The 22,156-nt window shown below is 47.2% G+C and overlaps 1 protein-coding gene across 1 annotated transcript in view; it reads right to left on the bottom strand.

Annotated features, from left to right (window-relative positions):
- The window catches only part of LOC116399814 (titin-like), a 118,281-nt gene that overhangs the window by 60,969 nt on the left and 35,156 nt on the right, over positions 1–22,156 (bottom strand). Inside the window, 40 exon segments of the mRNA XM_031877234.1 lie at positions 187–495; positions 1,252–1,554; positions 1,852–1,963; positions 2,112–2,299; positions 2,762–3,043; positions 3,283–3,585; positions 3,982–4,284; positions 4,369–4,650; positions 4,763–4,913; positions 5,006–5,154; positions 5,236–5,550; positions 5,787–6,086; positions 7,007–7,303; positions 7,393–7,544; positions 8,214–8,379; positions 8,562–8,709; positions 8,797–8,948; positions 9,088–9,217; positions 9,332–9,513; positions 9,773–10,078; positions 10,612–11,041; positions 11,479–11,669; positions 11,787–11,916; positions 13,943–14,127; positions 14,257–14,556; positions 14,669–14,962; positions 15,168–15,452; positions 15,984–16,161; positions 16,262–16,380; positions 17,008–17,307; positions 17,557–17,859; positions 18,229–18,412; positions 18,511–18,713; positions 18,806–19,108; positions 19,434–19,733; positions 20,003–20,281; positions 20,359–20,667; positions 20,767–20,963; positions 21,143–21,248; positions 21,759–22,058. Of these exon segments, the coding sequence (XP_031733094.1) occupies positions 187–495; positions 1,252–1,554; positions 1,852–1,963; positions 2,112–2,299; positions 2,762–3,043; positions 3,283–3,585; positions 3,982–4,284; positions 4,369–4,650; positions 4,763–4,913; positions 5,006–5,154; positions 5,236–5,550; positions 5,787–6,086; positions 7,007–7,303; positions 7,393–7,544; positions 8,214–8,379; positions 8,562–8,709; positions 8,797–8,948; positions 9,088–9,217; positions 9,332–9,513; positions 9,773–10,078; positions 10,612–11,041; positions 11,479–11,669; positions 11,787–11,916; positions 13,943–14,127; positions 14,257–14,556; positions 14,669–14,962; positions 15,168–15,452; positions 15,984–16,161; positions 16,262–16,380; positions 17,008–17,307; positions 17,557–17,859; positions 18,229–18,412; positions 18,511–18,713; positions 18,806–19,108; positions 19,434–19,733; positions 20,003–20,281; positions 20,359–20,667; positions 20,767–20,963; positions 21,143–21,248; positions 21,759–22,058 (9,426 nt within the window).

Consider the following 22,156-nt stretch of genomic DNA (forward strand, 5'->3'; position numbering starts at 1 on the left):
CTGTGGCGGGATAGTTGAAGTAAAATGGTATAGTGAATGTGATTTACCAGTTCTAAGGATGTTCATGTATATTTTTCTCTCATCCAATAATAATAATGCTAAACTAAACATAAAAATGAATTTGTTCTGAAAAACTAAAGCTATGCTTTAGAGAAATAACAGAGGAGGTTTGAATGAACCCCTTACCCAGTCTGTCATGGACTTTGATGGTCTGTTTCACATATGCAGGGTCAGATTTGCCGGCGGCATTGACGGTGAAGATCCTAAAGTTGTAGTCCTGTCCATCGGCCAGGCCCGTCACCACGTAGTGGAGGTCTGGGCACTGCTCTGGGGTCTCGTTGGCCGGATTCCACTCCACGGCACCGGGCTTCTGGTACTCGACGAGGTAGCCGAAGATCCGGCCCTTCCCATCATGACGGGGCAACTTCCACTTCAGGCTGACGGAGTCTTTGGTCTTATTGTCGGCCTCGGGGGTCACTGGAGGGCTGGGACGCACTGTGAGGAGAACACATCATAGACCATAAATCAACGGGCAAAACCTTTGGTACAAAACATCGACACAAGCATTATCTTAAGACTCATCAAGGTCTTCAGAGGTTGGCTGTTGTCTTAGTTTTTAATATTGTGCTATAGTATGGTGACAGCTTTGAAATAGAATGCCATCCATCCATCCATTTTCCACCGCTTATCCGGGGTCGGGTCGCGGTGGCAGCAGGTCAAGCAGGCCAACCCAGACCTCCCTCTCACCGGCAACATGTTCCAGCTCATTCTGGGGGATCCCGAGGCGTTCCCAGGCCAGCTGGGAGATGTAATCTCTCCAGCGTGTTCTGGGTCTTCCCCGGGGTCTCTTCCCAGTTGGAAATAGAATGTTTAAGTGTTATTAAGTGTATCTAAATTGTACTTCGTATGTAGTGCAATTGTAAAGAGTGAGAAAGACATTTGAGTTAAAACAATATCAACATATTAAACCTAATTAGCTATGCTAATGTGGTTGTTTATGAAGATATATATAGTCATGACGTAAGAAAAGAGAATACTAAATAAATACTAGTCAGAAATGCTAAATGACAAATGTTTCATCTTCATTTACTGTAAATTACTTGTATAATAAAAACGTCAATGTTTTTATGCACAAACAAAAAGCTGGTTTCAAAATAAAATATAGATTGTATGACACAAATAAATATGAATGTAGAATAAAGTCAAATATGAATGTAGAATATATTTTGCATGAATTTGCGCTGCACTGACCGATGGGATCTTTGGCGAGGATGGGTTTGGAGGGGACACTTGGGTCTCCGGTTCCGAGCTCGTTCTCAGCCATCACTCTGAACTCGTACTCGCAGCCCTCGACCAGGTCCTGGACTCGGTACTGAGTGGCCGGGTACAGTGGGTCTCTGGTGGCTCTGGACCACCTCTTTGCAGTGGGCTCCTTCTTCTCAAGGACATAGTTGGTGATGGGCTTCCCGCCGTCGCGAGGCCGGTTCCACAGCACCAGAGCATTGGTGGCGTACACCTCCCTGACTGTGGGCATCTCAGGGGCCTCAGGAACTCCTGCAGGGGGGCCACAGAAGGAACACTGGGTTATCAGGGCTCTCTTTATAAAGGAATGCAGTCTTTCTTTGCACTATTATTTTAAAGGAAAATCTTTATTGTTAAATTTTGTATTCGTAAAATGTTGAATTAGATCAATTTGAAAATAAAATATATTCCTATTTTGTATAAATGTGATTTTTCAAAAGGACATTTTTGCACAGTGATGAACATAAATAAACTCAAATTGAATTGATCAAAAATGGAATTTCCTGAATTGCGTTTAGGAGAACTGAAACATGAGAAAAGTAAACGTACTGAAGAGATCTTTGGCTCTCATCTCCTCGGACTCCAGAGGGTCACTGATGCCGTACATGTTCTCAGCAAAGATCCTCATGATGTACTCCCTGCCCTCCGTGAGCTTGGGGATCTGAGAGGAACAAATCACATGTAAACATCTCTGAATTTCAGCAAACCCCCACCACTGGGAGAAAACAGGTCTTCCTGGGGTCAGGTACACCTTTATAGACTCCAGAACTAAAATAACACAACAGCCAACTGGAGTTAGGTTGACCCACCTTGCATATGGTCTTGGTGGAGGCAGACGTGACCATGGTCCATGCTTCTCTGTTGGTGTCTCTTTTCTCGATGATATAGTTGGAGACGTCGACGCCGCCGCTGTCCAGAGGAGGTTTCCAGGAGACCACCATGTACTCCCTGTGCACCTCCTCAAACACCACTGGGCCAACAGGAGGAGTTGGACGGTCTGCAGGGATGAAAGAAACGTCAGTGTGTACAAGCCTCAATGAGTAGAGCTTGCAGCAATATTCTATTTTAGAGCCCTTCTATTTCTCATCTAAATCAATAATTGTGTTGCTGCATCTTCACCTATACATCCATTGAGTTTCACTGTCTTCTTTCTTTCTTCTATGTTTTATAGAAAACTGTGTTTATATTTCTCAGGTTTCAAGATCAATTTAGGTGTAATTTTGGCACCGATACTGAATCTCAGGTATCGTATCAACGCGGGGTCATATGTCTCACAACTCTGCTTCTGCAGCCATCAGAACCCTGAGCAGAAACTCAAGTGAACATCAGCAAAAGTTCAAATAAACGATTCAATGAAATGAAATGATTTAGTTGCTGCATCTTCATCCATAGCTCATCTATAGATTCTTTGCAGAGGACACTAGCTTTTATAAGCCTCTAGAGAGTTCCGCAGACATACCGACAACCGTGATGTTGCTGACTCCCTTCCTGGATCCGGTGCTGTTCTCCACTACCACCACGTATCTGCCGCTGTGCTCGCGCTCTACCTTCATCAGGCCGAGCGACATGGTGGTCAGCGTGTTCTTGAACATGACATGTCTGTCCGCCTTCAGCTCCTCGTCGTCTCGGTACCACATGATGGACGGGGATGGTTTGCCGGTGTAGCGGCCCTGCAGCAGGCAGCTCTCTCCCACACGGATGATGATCTTATCGCGGAAGTCCAGTTCGATGGTTGGCGGCTCTGTAAGACAAGAATAAAGTGTCAACAGTGAGGATTCTGTCCCCTTTTCTATTCACCTAAATCAGTGACTGGGTTGTTGCATCTTTGTCTTACATTCTGCTGACGGTACTGGTTTGAACTACAATTGCTTAAATTCTAACAGCAATATGTCGAGTCTCTGAGAGTTTAGTTTTATAGATTTCTAACAGCAATGAACTCAAACCTAAAAAACTATCAAAACAAACACCACTGGTCCTCACCCAGTTCGTCCTTGCAGGTGATCGGTTTGGTGGAGAACGACGGCTTGCTGGGTCCGACTTCGTTGACGGCGAGGACCCTGAGCTCGTAGGTCTCTCCCTCCCTCAGGCCGTCGTAGGTGTACTTCCTCTCCATCAGCGTCTCCTTCGTCACTCTGGTGAACTTGTCTTTACCGATCATACGCGCCTCCAGGATGTACATGGTGATCTCTGAGCCGCCGTCAAACTTGGGCGCCTTCCAGGTGACGCTGATCAAATCCTTGGTGACCTTGGTGACCTCGAGCTCCTCGGGGCGGTCAGGAACACCTGAGATGAGCACAGACAGACGGTTCTTTATCTCTGAAGATGGGAACTCATTAAGGGATTCTTTAACTGTTCAGTTCTGAGATTAATCGGAGAACTCGGAGGAAAAAGAGATCACAAAATTAAGACTTTATCTTATCTAAAAATTCAAGTTCTGCCATTATTACCCTTCAAAATGAAGACTTTATTCTTTTGTTAACGTTCTAACTTTTGTGTTGAAATTATCTTCAAAGTCTTGACTTTTCCAAAATGACTTCATTCTCTTTAATCTTATTCTGAATATTCTTAAAATGTTTTGTAACACAGCTTTTTGATTCAGAAAGACTTTACTCATCATCTCATCTTTCAACTCTTGGACCTTCAGAGACCAGGGGTCACCATGATTTAATTAAAACTCACTGATTGGTTCCTTGACAATGAGCTCGGCTGCGGTCTCCATGAAGGGTCCGACGCCAATGGCGTTCTCCGCGGCCACTCTGAAGAAGTAGGACTTTCCGATGGTGAGGCCGTGAGCCACAGCGTTTTGTCGGCTGGCAGTGAAGGACAGCGACGTCCAGGCCTTGCGCTCGGCCTCTCGCTTCTCGATGACGTAGTTGCTGATGGGAGAGCCACCGTCATTCTCAGGGAAGAACCAGTTAAGCTTGCAGGAGTCGGTGGTCAGGTTCTCTGCGGTGAAGGGGATGCCGACGGCCCCGGGGACGTCTGAAGGAGGACACAAACGGGTTTTACTTTAAAAAACAACATCGATAAAGAGTCTCAAGACGCGTAGTCAAGACAGTATTTTACCCAGAACTTCCACGGTGATGTTCTTCGTCTTCTCCCCTCCAGCGTTCTTGGCGGTCAGCGTGTAAACGCCGAGGTGCCTCCTGGTGCAGGGTTTGATCACCAGAGACGAGCTGATGGCTGTCGTCTCCACTTTGGCCTCGGGAGGCAGCGCGGCTCCGTCTCTGCTCCAGGTGACCTCCGGGGTCGGCTGGCCCGACACGTAGGCGATGATTCGGATCACACCGCCGGCATGGACCACCATCCGCTCCTTCACGGAGGCGTCCAGGTCGAGCTCAGGGGGAACTGTGCGCAGGAAACTCAACGTTACCACCAAACAGGATGCATCCGTGCATAAAGGTGACGTTGTTGAGAGATCGAAGGTTTATAACCGTCTTAGACTTTCAGACCGACTCACTGTTTCTGTCGTTGACCTCCAGGACCTCTGGGACTTCTCCTGGCTCTCCGTTACCGGCAGCATTGAACGCAGTCACCCTGAACTTGTATTTGCCGCCAGTCTTCAGACCAGCGATCACAAGTCGGGTGCCACGGATTTCCGTTTCCTTGGCCTAAAAAAACACAAACATGGAGTTTATAAAGTTGCTCTCTCTAAAAACCAAGTCCTGTCCCGAGATCACTGACGATATAAAGATCAGCTCACCTTGACCCAGGCCTCTGTGCCCTCCTCCTTGTACTCCACCCAGTATCCGATGATCTTGGAGCCTCCGTCCTTCAGAGGAGGGATCCACTCAAGGTCCACCGTGGACCTGGTCCAATCAGAAACCTTTGGGGTCGGAGGAGAGGGCGGGGCTACAGGAGGAGACAGACAGTTAACCTCCTGCTCTGTGTATTTAAACATTAACTTGTGTGATTTCCATGTGCAACTCTTACAGATGGGGTCTCTGGCGAAGATGGGGTCTGTGGGGGGGCTGGCAGGTCCCGGTCCTGCGGCATTGATGGCGGATACCCTGAACAGGTACTGTGAGCCCTCAATCAGTCCGCTGACCACGAACGACTCTCCCATGCCCATTGGACGGATGGGGTCTCGGGAGACGCGGGTCCAGCGTTTGGCCGTCGTCTCTTTACGCTCCAGCCAGTAGCCGCTGATCGGCGTGCCACCGTCGTCCTCGGGCTCCTCCCAGCTGACCGTCATGGAGTCCATCGTGATGCCGGCGACCGTCGGCTTCTCACACTGACCGGGGACGGCTGAAGGGAGGATGGAAGGTGAGAGGGTTGAACCAAAGAGCCAAAGACGTCAGTCATCAGTAATCTGTTTACGTGTCTCTGTTACTTTAGTGTCTCTCCTGGTTACATTTATGTAAAAATACTATACTTGTTTTTTTTATGTGAAAAGTTAAGACACCTTAATGTGATATCGGCCTGACATAAACGTTATGAGAGACTGTTTGAAGTATTTAACATTATATTTGTCAGAAACTCACTGTAGAGGTTTCTGGCGACCTCGGGCTCGCTGTCCAGCGGCTCTCCGACTCCGTATTTGTTCTGGGCCATGATCCGGAACACGTACTCGTGTCCGGCCATCAGACTCTCCACCGTCCAGATCCGGTCTTTGGGCTCGTTGGTGACGGGGACCCAGGTCTTCCTGCTGGCGACGCGCCTCCAGATCACGTAGTTTGTGACTTTGGAGCCGCCGTCGTCCTTCGGAGGCAGCCAGGACAGCGTAATCCTCTCGGCGCCGATCTCCTCGAACTTGATGGGAGCAGAGGGAGGACCGGGTCGGCCTGAAAGAAAAGCATCAAGTTCAGAGGGAGGTTCAGTGTGGTGTCTAGCTTTAGAGTTATGTTCACAGTTTAGCTCATATTTACTGAATCTTTTGTTTCCTCTTTATTTGAACTCTTATTTTGACATGTTGATGCTGTTAGTCGTTAAGTCACGGTTACTGCTGCTTATGTTCGTCTTGAAAAATACAGATTTTTTATGTAGAAATCTAATTTAAAAACATTGAATAAGCAGAAGAGGAACACAAATGTGTAAGAATGTATTTTCAGGGTGGAAAGTATAGAGTGGATTATAAAGTGATATGTCTGATATTAACCATGTTCATTAATGGTCATAATAACAGAATTATTAATAAAACAGGATTTATCTTTCTCCTTTAACAGTTTCAGTGACATTCAGGCTGAACATTTTTTAATTTTTAATTTACTTTAATCTAAAATCAAAAATAAAATTAAGTCTGGGTGAAAATAAGAGAAATAATAAGATGTTCTTCTTTCAGTGACCTGGTAGAAAATAGAATTACTGTTATTACGTGTTTGGGTAAAGATCAACAAATGCTTAATATCCAATGAACAGATGAATAATCACATGATGAGATGTGTCAGGATGTGGGAAGCTAATCTGGTTTTATTCAGTTTTATTTTTATTGGTTGATTTTACTAAATTATTTTACTACATTTTTTATTTTATTTAATTTATTTATTTTATTTTATTTATTTTATTATATTTTCATTGTATTGACTGTCTCACTGAGCTTTCTGTTGTTGGTTTTGTTGTCTTATTTTTTTGTAAACTCTTTTTTTTTTTTGTTGTTAAAGGTGCTCTATAAAGAAAGTTATTACTGTTATTATTCAGCTGCTGAACAAACAGATAAACGTGGCGCTATCTGATCCATCACCCGGCCGTGGTCGGTGTTCCATACCGAGCACGTTGAGCCTCATCTCCTTGGAGGCCTTGCCGAGGCTGTTGGAGGCCACCAGCGTGTAGAGGCCGGTGTCGGGCCGCTTGCCCTGCTGGATGAGCAGCGTGCAGCTGTCGTCGGACACCATCTTGTTGATGTGCTCGTCGTACTGGACCTCCGCCTTGTCGTCAGACTTGTGGGGCGGAGCCTTGTACCAGGTGAGCGTGGGGAACGGACAGCCGCGGAGCGTGGCCACGATGCTGATGTCGGAGCCTTGCTCGGCCTCCATGAACTCCTTCAGCTCGATGGACGGAGCGCCTGCAGCACAAAAAAATCAGGTTTTTACATTAAGGATTCTCTGACTTCCTATGATGCAGGCGTGCATGTTATTAGAGCGCTTGTCTTACAGGTCTGGTCCTGGACGACGATGGGTCCAACGGTGGTGGACGGTCGGCTGGGTCCGGCCTCGTTGTAGGCCACCACCCTGAACTCGTACTCGTCTCCCTCCGTCAGGTCCTCCACCTTGTAGCTGGTGCTGTCCACGTCCCTCCGGTTGCACCTGAAAGGTCACAGACGGTTCAGCTGTTAACAGTCGAGCCTCCAAACAAAAAGTAAAACCTCAGTGCTGAAGATGTTCCACAATGGAAGGAAAGCAGATCGGACTCCTTCCAGCAGGAACACTAGATTCATTCAAACACACTATGTTTGGCAAATTCATTTATGTTTTATGGTCACAAAATTCAAAGAGAAAAGGTTGGGAGGACCAGAGACAGAGTGCTTCAGAATGAGGAAGAACTTGTAAAGTGTCAATTTAACTGCAGGAAAATATGAAGAAATGAAAATCAAAACTGTGAAGGACCAGAAGATTCCAACAGAATAAAATATTATTCTTGAACACATTTAATTCCTGTAAATATTAAGATTCTTCTGCTGCAGATGTACGTGGACGGATGTCAAAATGTCTGCCTTTGATTGATGGCGACAACATTTCCACCAATCAGTGAGGAGTTAACACAGTCATGATGGATTGTTAGTATATTTGAATGAAGTGATCAGTACAGAAGACATGGTCTGAAGTAAATGGATCCTTGAACCTGATCCTAAACGCCGTGGACCCAAACAGAGAAAATAACAGAACTGAATAGAACTTGAACTTGCTTCCTACTCGGCCCCCCCAGTTAGTAGGACCCAGGTGGACCCGTGTAGACCTCTGGGGTGAAGGGTTTACCTCCTCCAGGACTCCTTCTGGGCGCTGCTGGCCTCCCAGCAGAGCAGATCCACGCTGTAGTGGGTGACGGGTGAACCGCCGTCGTTCTTTGGAGCCTTCCAGGCCAACTTCACTGAGCCTTTCCTCACGCTCTGGATCTTCAGCCTGGTGGGAGGATCTGGAGGATCTGCAGACGAAAGAACGTCACATGTGACTCCTGAGAAGAAGTGTGTGGTCGGAGGTCTACCGGTAGACCTGTTCTATCAGGAACAATGTGTTTGGATTTAAAATTGAGCTTCAGTCTAAAACTAAAGAACATTGTTTGAGGTAAGATTTATTATTTATTATTAGTTCAGAAAGCAGACGTACGGATTGGATCTCTGGCTTTGGTGCCCTCGATGGTCTCAATGAGCGGGCCGAACCCGAAGTGGTTCTCAGCCCGGATGCGGAACAGGTACTCCTGACCGTTGATCAGGTCTGGAACCACCAGGGACTGAGCAGCACACGCCGGGTTCACCTGGAAAAGCACCAACAAGAGTTTGTTATTGGTCGATAAATTCGGAGAGCATTAATCCGACTGATGTGAGCCATGATGGGGTCGGACCTTGGTCCAGGCTTTGCCATCCACCGTCTTCTTCTCGATGAAGTAGCTCTTCACTCTCTCTCCTCCGTCGCTCGCCGGAGGTTTCCAGGTGAGTCGGCAGGTTCCTCTCGTCACGTCGCTGACCTTCAGGTCTCTCGGAGGTCCGGGGAGGTCTGAAGACGGAGAAGTGACAATCTGTCTTCATTCTCTAATCTGGTTTCTGAATTTCTCTGTACTCCGAATCATTATTGTTGAGTCTTTTGGAGTACCCACAATGCATTTCACTCCACAAGCCTTTGAGTATTTACGTACCGAGCACGTTGACTCTGACTTTCACCACCTTGTGTCCGGCAACACTCTCTGCGTTGATGATGTATCGGCCGCTGTGGTTGAGTTTGCTCTCTGGGATCAGGACCACTGAGGTCGTGTCGGTGGACTGGATCTGAGAGGGAACACGTTTTATATGTATATATATATATATATATATATATATATTTTATGAAGACATAAGATAACCATCACTCAGATATTGTACGAACAAAGCAAAGCATCTGACCTCGGAGTCGACGGGCAGCGTGTGGAGATCGTTCTTCTTCTCGGTCTCGGCGGTTCCGTCGAAGGTCCAGGTGACTTTGGGAACGGGTCGTCCGGTGACGGTGACAGGAATCCTGATGGGGGTTCCGGCTCTGCAGTTCATCAGATCTTGAGCGTTGACGTCCAGAGACATCAACGGCTCGACTGAAGAACAAACACAAAGAAACCAGCTGTTTTAAAAGCAGCGTGCTCTGAGATATTTATTCATCGAACAAAATACATCCAAACAATGTCCGCTCCAGATTCAGAACACAGTCTGAGTCTTTAAGTCTTTTAACCAGATGCCTCGGTACTCAGTTACTGAGACGTCTGGTTTAAATGAATTAAAGATGACCATAATAAACAACCATTATTCATAATAGCCTTTCAGGATCAGGTCTTGTACTACGATCAGGTCTCTTACTCAGGATGTCCTCAACCAGGATGTCTCCCGTCTTGGCGGGCTCTGAGTTTCCGGCGGCGTTCACCGCGTAGATCCTAAACTTGCACTTCTTGCCCTCCTTCAGGTCCGGCACGGTGATTTCGGTTGACGGTTGGAGCTTGTCGGCGGGGTTCACCCTCCTCCAATCAGGAGAGCCCTCCTCGTGAACCTCGATGATGTAACCCTTGATGGGGCTGCCGCCATCTCTGTCCGGCGGGTTCCAGGTGAGCGTGATGCTGCTCTTGGTCTTGTCTTTAACCTCGGGGTACCCAGGAGGGGTGGGAGGTTCTGAGGGAGAGAGAGAGAGGGAGAGAGAGAGAGGGAGAGATGGACTTAAGAACCAATGAAAAACCTCTTAAGGATGTTTACAGGAACTGTGATGTGAAGCTGACTGGGCTGCTCACATAAATCTCCTCATTTATCCATAAAATCACTTCATGTAATATTTCACTTAGCACAAATCTCCACTAACTGACTGATGAACTAATCTGAAGAATTGTAACAATAATGTAGAAATGAGCAGCTAACATCACAGTCTGACCTTCAGTTATTATATTAAATACGTTTGAAAAATAAGCTTTAAGTTTAAAACCTCGTCCCACAAGAAATAACGTTCTACTCTCTTTATATAGATATTGTTGTATTAATCACTGCAGGGAACTAATTCATAACTAAACCGATGAAGTTCTCTCTCGGTGTTCTACCTCCGCAGCAGAACCAGCAGAGTGGGTTTGTGGGTTATTTTTAAAAATCAAAAGTGTAAAGCTCAAACTTTCCCCAGACTGTCAGCTGGTCTGCAGAGACAAGACCTGAACACTCACTGCATGGATCCACGGCGAAGCGGCACTCGCTGGACTCGCATGGCGGTCCGACTCCTGCAGCGTTGCAGGCTGCGATCCTGAACTGGTACTCGGATCCTTCAATGAGCTTGAGCACGGTGTACTCGAGGCCTTTCACCGACGGCTTGGTGATCGAAGCTCGGTTCACGCGGCCCCAGTACACAGCGCCGCGCTCTCTCTTCTCCAGCCAGTAGCCCTGGATGGTGGAGCCGCCGTTGTCCAGAGGAGGGTCCCAGGTCAGGGTCATGGTGGTCGCCGTAGCCGCGATGATTTTGGGGTTACGCGGAGGTCCGGGGAGGCCAAACGGGTCCCCGAGCTGGACTTTCTCCGAGTCGCAGCCTTCGCTCAAACCGTACTTGTTCACGGCTTTGATCCTGAACTGGTAGGCTCCGTTCAAGTTCAGTTTGTAGACCTGAAGGATCAGAACCGGGTCAGTGGTGATCAAGTTGAGATGAGACACATGATCATGGTTTATTTTATGGACTTTCTTTTTTATTTTGATACTAATTAAATAGAAAAAAGAGACAATTGTTCTGGTTTTGTAGTTAGTCCGGTTGAGTTGAAATACAGATTTCAGGAGCTTTCTTTGAAATCTTTGAGATCTTACTTCTACATCTTTACAGGAAAGTTAAAGCAAATGATCGGGTTTGGTTTTAGAGGGTCTACTATCAGAACACGTATCTACGGGATGAACACAGTTGAACACAACCAAAGATACATTTTGATCCTTAGAAGTAGAAACAAGTCTTGAGTCAGAATGAAAGTATATCTTATGATAAGATGAACCGTCTTCTCAGAGTATTAGCTTGTTGTCACCATGAATGGATGAAAGTCCAGACGCTGACTCACCCCGTATCTCCTGTCGATGAGGTTGATGGTCAGGACCTCGAAGTCTGACTTCTTCTTGCTGGCGTCCCTGCGCTCCACGATGTAGTTGGTGATCTCGCTACCCCCGTTGTCCTCCGGGGGGTCCCAGGTCAGATAGCACGAGTCGGCCTTGATGTCCGAGACCACGATGTTCCTCGGAGGAAGAGGACGGTCTGAGAACGCAAGAGGTTTGTGTTAACGTAAAGGCTCCACATGTAGAGACTGCTTTTATTATTAATCTCACAACAAAGAGTAACGATGGAAACGAGGAAACGACTCAATGTTCTTACCGAGGATCTCGACCCGGATGACGTGCTCAGCTTTGCCGAAGCAGTTTTCAGCCACCAGCTTGTAGTTGCCCTTGTCCTGCCTGATGGTGTCTGGGAAGGCGATCTTAGTCCTCAGAGTGGTCCGGGTCACCTGAAGACGAGAGGGCAAATAGATTTATTTACACAGCCTCATTCAAGGACGTTCAACTGTGCTTTACAAACATGGAGACTTCAAAAGCAAACAAACTTTAAGAGATTAAATAAAAGAACATAAGAAGAGGAGCTTTTTCTCAGAAGGATCAAAACATATCACTGAAAAAATTCACGCCTGTCCTGAAGGTGGCGCTAGAAACAGAAAGGTCATGGTTTTCATCTGGCCTGTGTTGGGATCTGACTATATGGCTTCGACATGTGCTGTGGAACAAAGAGAGTCAGGCCTTCCCTTTTTCAAGCAAAGCTTTCATCCTAATTGTAGTTTGAGCACCAAACCCCCAACTCTGAAGAAATTCACATTAGGGTGTGAGTTTCCTCCCCCCAAAAACTATGCGTTCCTGAAGGTACCTGAAAGCAGTGCTGCAATCTAATTGGCCGAGAGCCAAGACACCCCAGGACCCCTGTGGTTCAGCCACTGTTCTACAAAACTACCTGCAACCCCCACCTCAATGCTTTTCCCCTTCGACCTCCGTCGAGCTAGGGAGCACACCAACGTTGTTTCCCTTTTCAACCAAATCCTAGGTCTAACAGTTTATATTTGCTGGCCGAATTCACCAAACTGTCTATTTTATCTTTGTTCGTATTCACGAAGCGAACCCCTTTTTAGTCCTGCAGAAGTGAAGAAGCAAGACTTCTTCAGAGAGAGAGAGAGAGAACTTCCACTCTCCACCAAGCGCCTCGTTTGCTCCGGACATAAGGACGCGAAAATCCCTTATCCAGACGACAGCGATTCTCTCCTATCGAGAGAACACCTCCCGCGGCCCGCAGCCGCGCTGCCTGGGCCCACGGAAGCTCAGAAGAACCCCCCCCTCAATTATCACGAGTGCATTGTACCGTAAGGCGAAATAAAGTCTGGGCAGAGTTAGAGAGAGTTCATTTGTGTTTATTTTATCTTGTTTGTGTGCTTAAAGTACTGTCCGTTTTTATAATGTGGTGTATGCTTTATGATCACCGACACTGGCGATCCCTGAAATTGCTCGTGTTGTGTAGAAGTTAGCGTGTATTCCATGCTACTGTGATTCGTGTCGAGACAGCCGCAATGAGGTCGAATTTGCTTCTCATCAGTTCAGGAGGTCAGAACCGCCGGCTGAGACAAAGAGTCGCGGTTCTTGCTCCCCTGGCTGAGAGAGCAATCTTCCGTACTCCAGCACGCGCGAAGGATCTTAATCTTTTGTTTTATTTAATTTTGTTTTGTTCCATTCCCTTCTCTTTTACTAATCCACACACACACACACACACATATAGCTTTGAGCTAATGTAGCTACGTGCTAAACGGCTACCAGCACGTATAGACGCCAGGTCTCCTGTTGGCTATCCGCCATTTTTGAGTCTCACGCATGAGAGACGTCACTACGTCCTAACTACGTCATACGTCGCTGAGCTGTTCCCTCGCTCCTCCCCCTTATGCACACATACACACACGCACACACACCCCCCCCTCTTTTCAATCGTCTGTTGATTTTAGATAGCGTGCTCATGAATGTATAGTTGTTGTTGGTTTAGATATTAATTGACTAGATCATTAGTATTAGAACGTAATAAACTCTGTTATATTTTAAAGAGCAGCTGTCTGTGATTACTTTGTGCATGTGTATTGTGATAATAGCTGTATATGTGGTCTGTGCTCGAACTTAAACCTTCCCTTTCACTCTGAATGTGTAATAGTACTCAGACTATTGACATTGCGAGTGAACACTAATTATGAGACTTAGTTTTATTGTTTGGTTATTGGTCCCTGTTCGCAGGGTGGTGCCCCGTTATTATTAATAATCATTAATAATTGTTACTGACATTAATAATTCTATTGATGTCAAGAATTTAGTTTCTTAGATGCTGATAACCCAAACACGCTCCTTTACGTCCCAAACATATTGGTGCCCCCTTTTTGAGGCTATGTTATTCCCAACACCTGTATCTGTTGAGATATTTATTCTCCGGACATGAACACACGAGTCAGTTCTGACCTCTTCAGCCTCCATCGTCATCTTCTCTTCGTTTTCAGGTTTCTCAATCGCCACGTTGTCCTTCATCCACTGGAGCGTCGGCAGAGGAAGTCCCTTCACCTCCGCCGGGATGTCGATGGCAGAGCCTTTCCTCACGTTTATGGCGTTGCTCTTGAAGAACTTCAGGATGGTTATAACTGGAGAAACTGTGGACAAACAATCTTTAACTCTAAACTGTTCACCTTTTGAGAGTTTAGCTGAACCAGATCAGCCTGACAAAAATCAATCAATCTAATCAAAGTGTCTTTCAAGTGTTTTCAGAGTGAGTTTCTTACTCTCATCGTCTTGGATCTTGGCGGTGATGGGCTTGGAGGGATCTCCGTCCCCGATCTCGGTCACGGCTTTGACTCGGAACTGGTACTCCTGGTTCTCCGACAGGTTCTCGATGGTCCCGCAGCACTTGGCGAAGAGCTTGCGGTTCGCCACTTCGAACTCGGTGCCATCCGACCTCATCTTCTCCACAAGGTAGCCAAGGATGGGGCAGCCGCCATCGGTGCGAGGCGGCTGCCAGGCCAAGGTGATGGTGCTCTTGCCTCTGTCGGTGTAGTGCAGCTTCTCAGGAGCAGATGGAGTACCTGGAAAAATGAGGAGGTGGTCAGTCAACACCGAACAAATGTTCCGACAGACCTTCAGGAGTCACAAATCGTCATCTAGTGTCAAAGGCTGGTCATATTTTGGTGGCTTTACCTTTGGGATCCTCTGCCAGGATGGGTCCCAGGTCGGCCGGAGCTCCGTCGCCGTACTTGTTCCTGGCGACAACCCTGAAGTCGTACTCCTCGCCGGCCAGCAGGTCCAGAATTTCGCACTTGCAGGACGCCGTCTCGATTGGCTGGCGGAAGAGTTTCATCTTGGCGTCCTTCCTCAGCACCTCGTAGCCGAAGATCTCACTGCCGCCGTTATCCAAGGGGTCGGACCAGGTGAGGGTGATTTTCTTCTTGGTCACCACCACCGTCTTCAGGTCCACCACCGGTCCGGGGACGTCTACGGAGACAAAGGCCAGTAAAAATGTTTGTTTGACTTCTTAACAATAAGAATTACATGGAATTAATTAGATTTTTTAAACAGTGTCCTACAGTAACGCAGTGGTTCCCTGGATAGCTTATAAACACGGCTTATTGGCTGGTTGTTAGTCCTCCTACTGAAGAGGTTGTATGTTTGCGATTAATTGTATTCATTCAACACTGACCCATGACGTCCACTCTGGTCTCGGCGGTCTTGGTCCCGCTTCCATTGGTACCGGAGACCTGGTACTTCCCGTGATCTGCCCTCATGGCCTTCTTGATGAACAGAGCGGTGTTCTTGCCCTCCGTCTCCACGATCATGCGCTCTTTGTCGATCTCTGCTTCGTCTTTGACCCACTTGACTTCGGGCTGGGGTCGGCCGGTCACCACGGCGGGAAGCCTCAGCAGCTCACCGGCCTTGATCGTAACGCCGTTCTTCACGGAGGAGTCGAAGTCGACAGCGGGAGGTTCTGAACGACAAGGACAGCATTAATATTAAAACATCTAATAACCAGGAGGGGCAACATTTCCTGTTGCTGTTTCACAGTAAAAGCACAAACAGATTCTCCAGCCTGGAAAGAATTCACAATGAAGCAGCTGTAGGAAGTGTTGAATTAGATTTGAGTTTTCTGAGGCAGTTATAGAAACAATTAAACATTCTTCTTTTCTTAATTCCAAAAAGCAATCTGACATATAACAGTTTGTTAAAGTACACCACATGGAAAAGACGAAAAATGACAAAAAATTGCAGTTTTAATAAAAATTGGCTATACCTCCAAGAGGCTTTTTCGTGCGTCTCGACGTGGTAGACCAGTCTACCAAATGTCATGCATGTAGGTGAAAGTACAACAAGGGGCTCAATTTTAGCATTTTTTAAGGGGGCTCTATTGTTCCTCACCGAACATTTTCAGTCCTGATAGGAATGTCAACTTTGGTGAGTTTTGGGGCATGATAAGAGATAAAGTAGCGTCTCGTTACGTGGATAATAAAACTGTACGTACCTTCAGGCTCTTTCACGGTGACGGGTTCAGTCACACCGGGAGCTCCAGGTCCGGCATCGTTGATGGCGATGACGCGGATGTAATAATCCGCTCCCTCTGTCAGACCGGTCACCGTATACGTCAGCTCTTTACACCTGAACTCTGTGCTGCGAGTCCACTCCTTCTCTCCAGCCAAAACCTGGGATCAGAAAACCAGAGTTTAACATCCAAGGTCAACGTCAAAGGACGTCATCTGCACCTTCAGACGAAGAAGGAGTTACTGAATGAACTTCCTGCACCTTCTCAAGATGGTATCCCAGGATGTCTCCTCCGCCGTTGTACAGAGGGGGCTTCCAGGCCACGATGACTGAATCCTTCCCAGTGTCCACGATCCATGGGGTGGGGGGGCCAGGAGGCACTGGGTGGGGGAGGAGTAGAGGTGGATGAATCCTACTGATGTGAATCCATCAGACAGGATTATGTTTGAATGACTGGACTACATGAAGAAAAGTCTTGAATTCATTAAACCAAATAATGCGAAAGAAAATAAATGAAACCAAAAGCTGCCAAACTCCATTTCATTATAATTTGGGGAACTAATTTATTTGATGCCTCCAGCATTCTGGATAGTCTTCTAATCAGCCACAGGGGGGCGCTAAAAGTACGAGTTAAAGATCAATTTGTCCCTCCATGTGCCATCAAATATTTCAGCTATATTTGATCTAGATTTCCTTAAACTGACATTTTGATAAATGGCAGTGAGCGGCCATAAGGGGGCGCTAAACGTACAGAACATCCACCAAGAAGTCTGATATGGAAAGAAAAGGTTTATCAAAGGTTTCACTAACACAACATACCTATGAAACAAATACAGCAGATCTTAGAAGTACAAACAAATGTAACCTATAAAAACAAGTAGTTGGCCCTCCACCGCAGCAGGTGGAGTCAATTATGAGTCAATTTAAAATGTGAACCGGTTGACAGCGTTCTGACCAGCGAGCTGAGACTAAAGCCACATCGACCTCGGTCCGGACTGAGAACTTACGGATGGCGTCCATGGCGACGGTGCGGTCGGTGGGCTCGCTGAAGGGCCCGGGCCCGGCCAGGTTCTCGGCACAAACTCTGAAGATGTAGGTGAGTCCCTCCATGAGGCCGCTGACCTTCACATCCAGAGAGTTAAGGAGGACTCGGTTAACTCGGGTCCAGTGTTTGCTATTCACCTCCTTCCTCTCGATCCAGTAGCCCAGGATCGGGCTGCCGTTGTCCTTCGGCTCGTGCCAGGAGATGTGGGCGGAGCTCGCCATCACCTCGTGGACTCTGGGGGTGTTGGGAGCGTCAGGAGGATCTGAAGGGGGGGGACGAGATAGGATGAGTGACTTAAGGCTCATTTTAGATTTGTGGAAAAGGGAAAAAGAAAGTGTTCAATGTGTCGTTCTCTATACGACCACCAGGTGGTGGCAAAGTTAAGACAAAAGATTAACATTTGTAAAATCATGTATGTTGGTGGTTACAGCGTAACATGTATTGCATCAGATACCTTTAACTGTCTGAGGTCAAAGGTCATGCATCTGTTTCTTTCCTGTTCTTTACTCACCGAACTGGTTCTTGGCGACCAGCGGGTCGGACACACACGGCGGCCCGCAGCCAAATTTGTTCTCGGCGGTGACCCTGAAGATGTACTCCTTCCCTTCAATGAGTTTGGTGATGGGGCAGCTGGTGCCCTTCAGTGTGGAGGTGACGGTGATCCAGCCAACCTCCTCGTTCTTGTTGTCCTTCTTCTCCAGCATGTAGTTCAGGATCTCGCTGCCTCCGTTGTCCTCCGGAGGCTCCCAGTTACAGACGACCGAGGTGTTCCTTATGTCGTCGAAGGTGAAGTTGATCGGAGCGCCGGGTTTGTCTGCAGAAGAACAGAGTCAATGTTTAATCTCAGGAGGATTACAGGTGAGATTGTCTTTTATGGCTCTTACTCAACAAACCAAAACATTTAAACTAAATTACACATGTTTTGTCATAAGTAATTTGTCATAAGTAATTTTTCCGTTTCTTCGTTTCAATTCAGTTAAATTTTTAGAATTCAATAATAACCAATTCACAAACATGTTACTGATTTACATTTTGTGAAAATATTACTTATTCTCAAAAAATAACTAATTTGATTCAACACATTTTCTCTTCCAATTATTTCCAGCAGTTTAAGTTTAGCTGATGACCAAAGTCAACCAGAAGTCATGTGACTAAACGTCAAGTAGATAAATGTCCGTCTTACCGAGGACGTTGACGAAGCAGCAGGCAGTGGCGAAACCGTGCGTGTTCTCCACCTGGATGGTGAAGTTGCCGTGGTCGACCCTGACGGCGTCGCGGATCATCAGTGCAGACCGACCCCTCTGGGTCTGATCCAGACCCAGACGCTCACGCATCGGAGTTACAAACTCCTCCTCTGGGTCAGAAACCTGAAGGGAATAAAGTAAAGAATGTATTAACTCTTTAACAATACGTAGTAATTAATTCAAACGTTCAGGACTCTCATTGTCCCTCTGAGGACACGAACCTTGGCCCCCGTCTTCTTCTTCTTCTTCTTGACTATTGGGATAACCTTCTTGGTTGGCTCTTTGGTGACGTCCTCGTTGTTCCTCAGCCAGCTGACTTTGGGATACGGAGAGCCGGAGATGTAGGCATCGATGCGGATCTCCTCGCCCTTCTTAATGCACAGACCGGACTGCACACGAGCGTGGAGCATAACCTTCGGTTTGTCTGAAAATGGAAGGAGAGTTATGAAATGTAGCTACTTCTTATCTGAAGTTTTAAAGCTAATTAATGTATAAATGAACTACAGTCTTTCTTACCGACGGGGTCTGCAGCCTTCATGAGCTGTGTGCTGCGGGACGGCTCGCTGACTCCAGCGGCGTTCTCGGCTCGGACCCTGAACTGGTACTCCACTTCCTCAGTCAGGCCTGTCACCACGTAGGAGAAACCGGGGACCAGGCTCGGGGTGACCCTCTCGTAGCGGTCACCATCTTTCTCCATCTTCTCCACGATGTAGCCCTGGATAGGACAGCCGCCGTCGCAGTCCGGAGCCTTCCAGGTGACTTTGATGGACTTGGATGTCGGGTCTTGAGCCTCCACCTGGATGGGGGGGTCGGGTTTCTCTGTGGAGTTGATATCAACAACAGATAGTAAATATCTGAGCTGTTTCTATAGATCTATAATCCCAGAGTATATGGTCAAATTTCATCTCATTTAATAGGATTATCCGATTGGTTGATTTAAGCCCAGCAGGCTCACTCAACTGATTTGATGGAAACTTGTAACGTCAATAAATGTCTAAAGTTGTGGATAATTTAATGTGACTTCAGGTCTCCAATTTATTAACCATTGACAGAAAAAGTCTACATATGCTAACGTCAGCATACTAACATGCTAATAATGACAAAACTGATTAGCCGTCTGAAGTTCTTGAGCCGAAAAACGTACGTTTGACTTCCTCTGTGATGACCGGGTTGCGTAGCTCCAGATTTTCTCCGGCTCCAACCTTGTTGACGGCCTTCACTCTGAAGTAATACTCGCAATTGACGTAGAGGTCTTTGACGGTGCAGGTCAGGACGTTCTCTCCCGATGTGACGGGCATGTAGGTCTTCTTGGAGGCTTCGCGGCGCTCCAGGGTGTAGCTGACGATCGGGGTGCCACCGTCGTCCTCCGGGGGCTCCCAGCTGATCTGGCAGGACTTCTTGGTGACGTCGCCGGAGGTGATGTCTTTACACTGACTGGGGAGTCCTAGAGGAAAAGCATTAACGTGTCAGTCTTCCTCGTCTGTTTCTAGTGAAATACGTCCAGAGAGGGTGCTAATAGCAGGACTGTGGGCAGGTCATGAAGTCCCCCAGCTCAAGAATTGGTCTAAAATGTTAAACTTAATAGAATTCATTGGTGGGAAACTCTCTCTGGTTTACAAAAATATATCATTACTGGACTGCACGCGTTCAACGGCGTATAAGAAAAGTACTGTGTTATATTTCCAGAGAACAGTTACATGAAGCACATCCTACCGATGACTTTGACATTCACGTTTCCGGTGGCGGTTCCCAGGTTGTTCTCCAGAGTGATGGCGTAGGTGCCGGCGTCGGCACGTCTGCACTTGAGCAGCTCCAGGTGAGCGTTGTTCATCTCCACAGTCATGGAGAGCCGGTCGTCGGCCTTACACTCCACCGTGTCCTTCTGCCAAACCATCTTGGGCGTGGGGATCGCCCTGTAAGGGATGTTCAGGTGCAGCTTCTCGCCTTCAACCACGACCACGTCCTGCGCCTCCAAATTCATGGTTGGAGCACCTTGGAAACAGAGGACAGGATTAATAAGTGGTAAATGTTCTTTTGAATTGTTAAATTTAAATTCTGCTGATACTCACAGTCGGGATCCTTGGTGAAGACCTTGTCAGAGATCTCGGAGGGATCGCTAACACCGATAGAGTTGATGGCACGGACCCTGATGACGTACTTCTTCTCTGGTTTGATTCCGTCGTCAATTCTGAAATTGAGCTCTTTGATGGGTCTGTTGTTGACCCTGAGCCACTTCAGCTCCGGACGGGCCTCGGCCACCTCCACATGGTAGCCGGTGATCGGGGAGCCACCGTCTTTGGCTGGAGGCTTCCAGGTGACGTTGATGTGCTCCCTACTGGCGTCGGGGATGGTCACTTCCAGAGGAGGAGATGGAGCGCCTGGAAAGAGAGGAGGATGAAATGTTTCTGACTGTGGCACAATAATAAATCCTTATAACTTATAACTGTATCGGCTATGAATATTCAATGGTCTCTTACTGGTTGCATCCTCGATGGTGAGGATCTCGGTGGGTTCACTCGGATCTCCGACTCCGGCCTCATTCTCGGCTCTGACCTGGAACTGAACCTCGGAGCCTTCGTCTACGTCCGTCACCTTGAACTGAGTCTGTTTGTCCGGAGTCTTGCAGCACTTCAGCCAGCGAGTTCCAAGCTTCTCTTTCTTTTCAATCACGTACCTGAGGAGCATGTTACTCCGTTAATCGTGAAGAAAAGTGTGGATGGTGACGTAGCTGTTGTTTCACGGCCTTTGTGCCCAGAAAATCTCTTTTTTCACACTTCACACTTTCAACTTCATCTCATGTAAATCACCTCATATCAGTCTACACAATAGTTGTACAGCAGTTTGTAGTCTTACTTGGTTATGGGTCTTCCACCGTTGCTCTTGGGAGCTTCCCATTTCAGCTCCACGTGTCTCTTGGTGACCTCCACTACCGTCAGGGCATAAGGAGGTCCAGGAGTTGCTGCAAAGAACAAGACAAACATTAATACCCATAACAGACAGTTGGTCTGAAGCTTATTGTCTCTGCAGGGTCTTAAAATGAAGATCACAAAGTCTAAGTCTAAAGTCCTGCTAGCATCCCCTACAGCAGGGACAACCAACCTATCAATGTGATCGACTCTCGATCATTTTGGATTGCCAAGTTGATCGCCAAGAGTCTCTCAAAGAAGCCACGCCCTTAATTATGCCTAACTTTAAGCCTTAACATAATTCAAACGGGTGAGTTGTCATTAACGAGGATATTAGCTAAAAAGACCAAACTATTGTTTGTAAAAATCTTTCTTTAACATGGAGGTCTAAGGAGATCAACTCTCGTTTAGAGCCTCAAGTGGCCATTTGAGCAACTTCAGTTTTTGACACTTTGGCGTTCAATCCTCGCTCTCCCCTCTTCAATCCTTTAGGCTTCATTCCTCAGCACTGTAGCATACCACTTGATAGGATCCCATGATGCAGATCACTGCTGAGAACTTACTGAAAGTGTCTTTGGCGAGCACGGCGTCCTCCAGCTCACAGAATTCCCCCATTCCCACGGCGTTCTCAGCGGCGACGCGGAACACGTAGAGCGACCCTTCGTTCAGAGGAGACACGGTGTACTTCAGCTCCTTGACAGTGGTGTCTACGGACTGCCAGGCCTTCCGCCTCACGTCCCTCTTCTCCACCACGTAGTTGGTGATGGGTGAGCCGCCGTCGCTGCTGGGGAGCTGCCACTTCAAGTCAGCGTTGACCTTGGTGATGTTGGCCACCTCCAGCCACTGAGGAGCCGACGGAGCATCTGTTGAACAGAAAAAAAGGTGAATGAAAGACAGGTTTTTTCCGAATGTCTTGAAACCCAAACACGTGCAGCATATTTGAGTCAAAACTCCTGGTCGT

This window comes from Anarrhichthys ocellatus, unplaced genomic scaffold (assembly GCF_004355925.1).
Source record: "Anarrhichthys ocellatus isolate YVR2014 unplaced genomic scaffold, GSC_Weel_1.0 scaffold130, whole genome shotgun sequence".
Lineage (NCBI taxonomy): Eukaryota > Metazoa > Chordata > Actinopteri > Perciformes > Anarhichadidae > Anarrhichthys > Anarrhichthys ocellatus.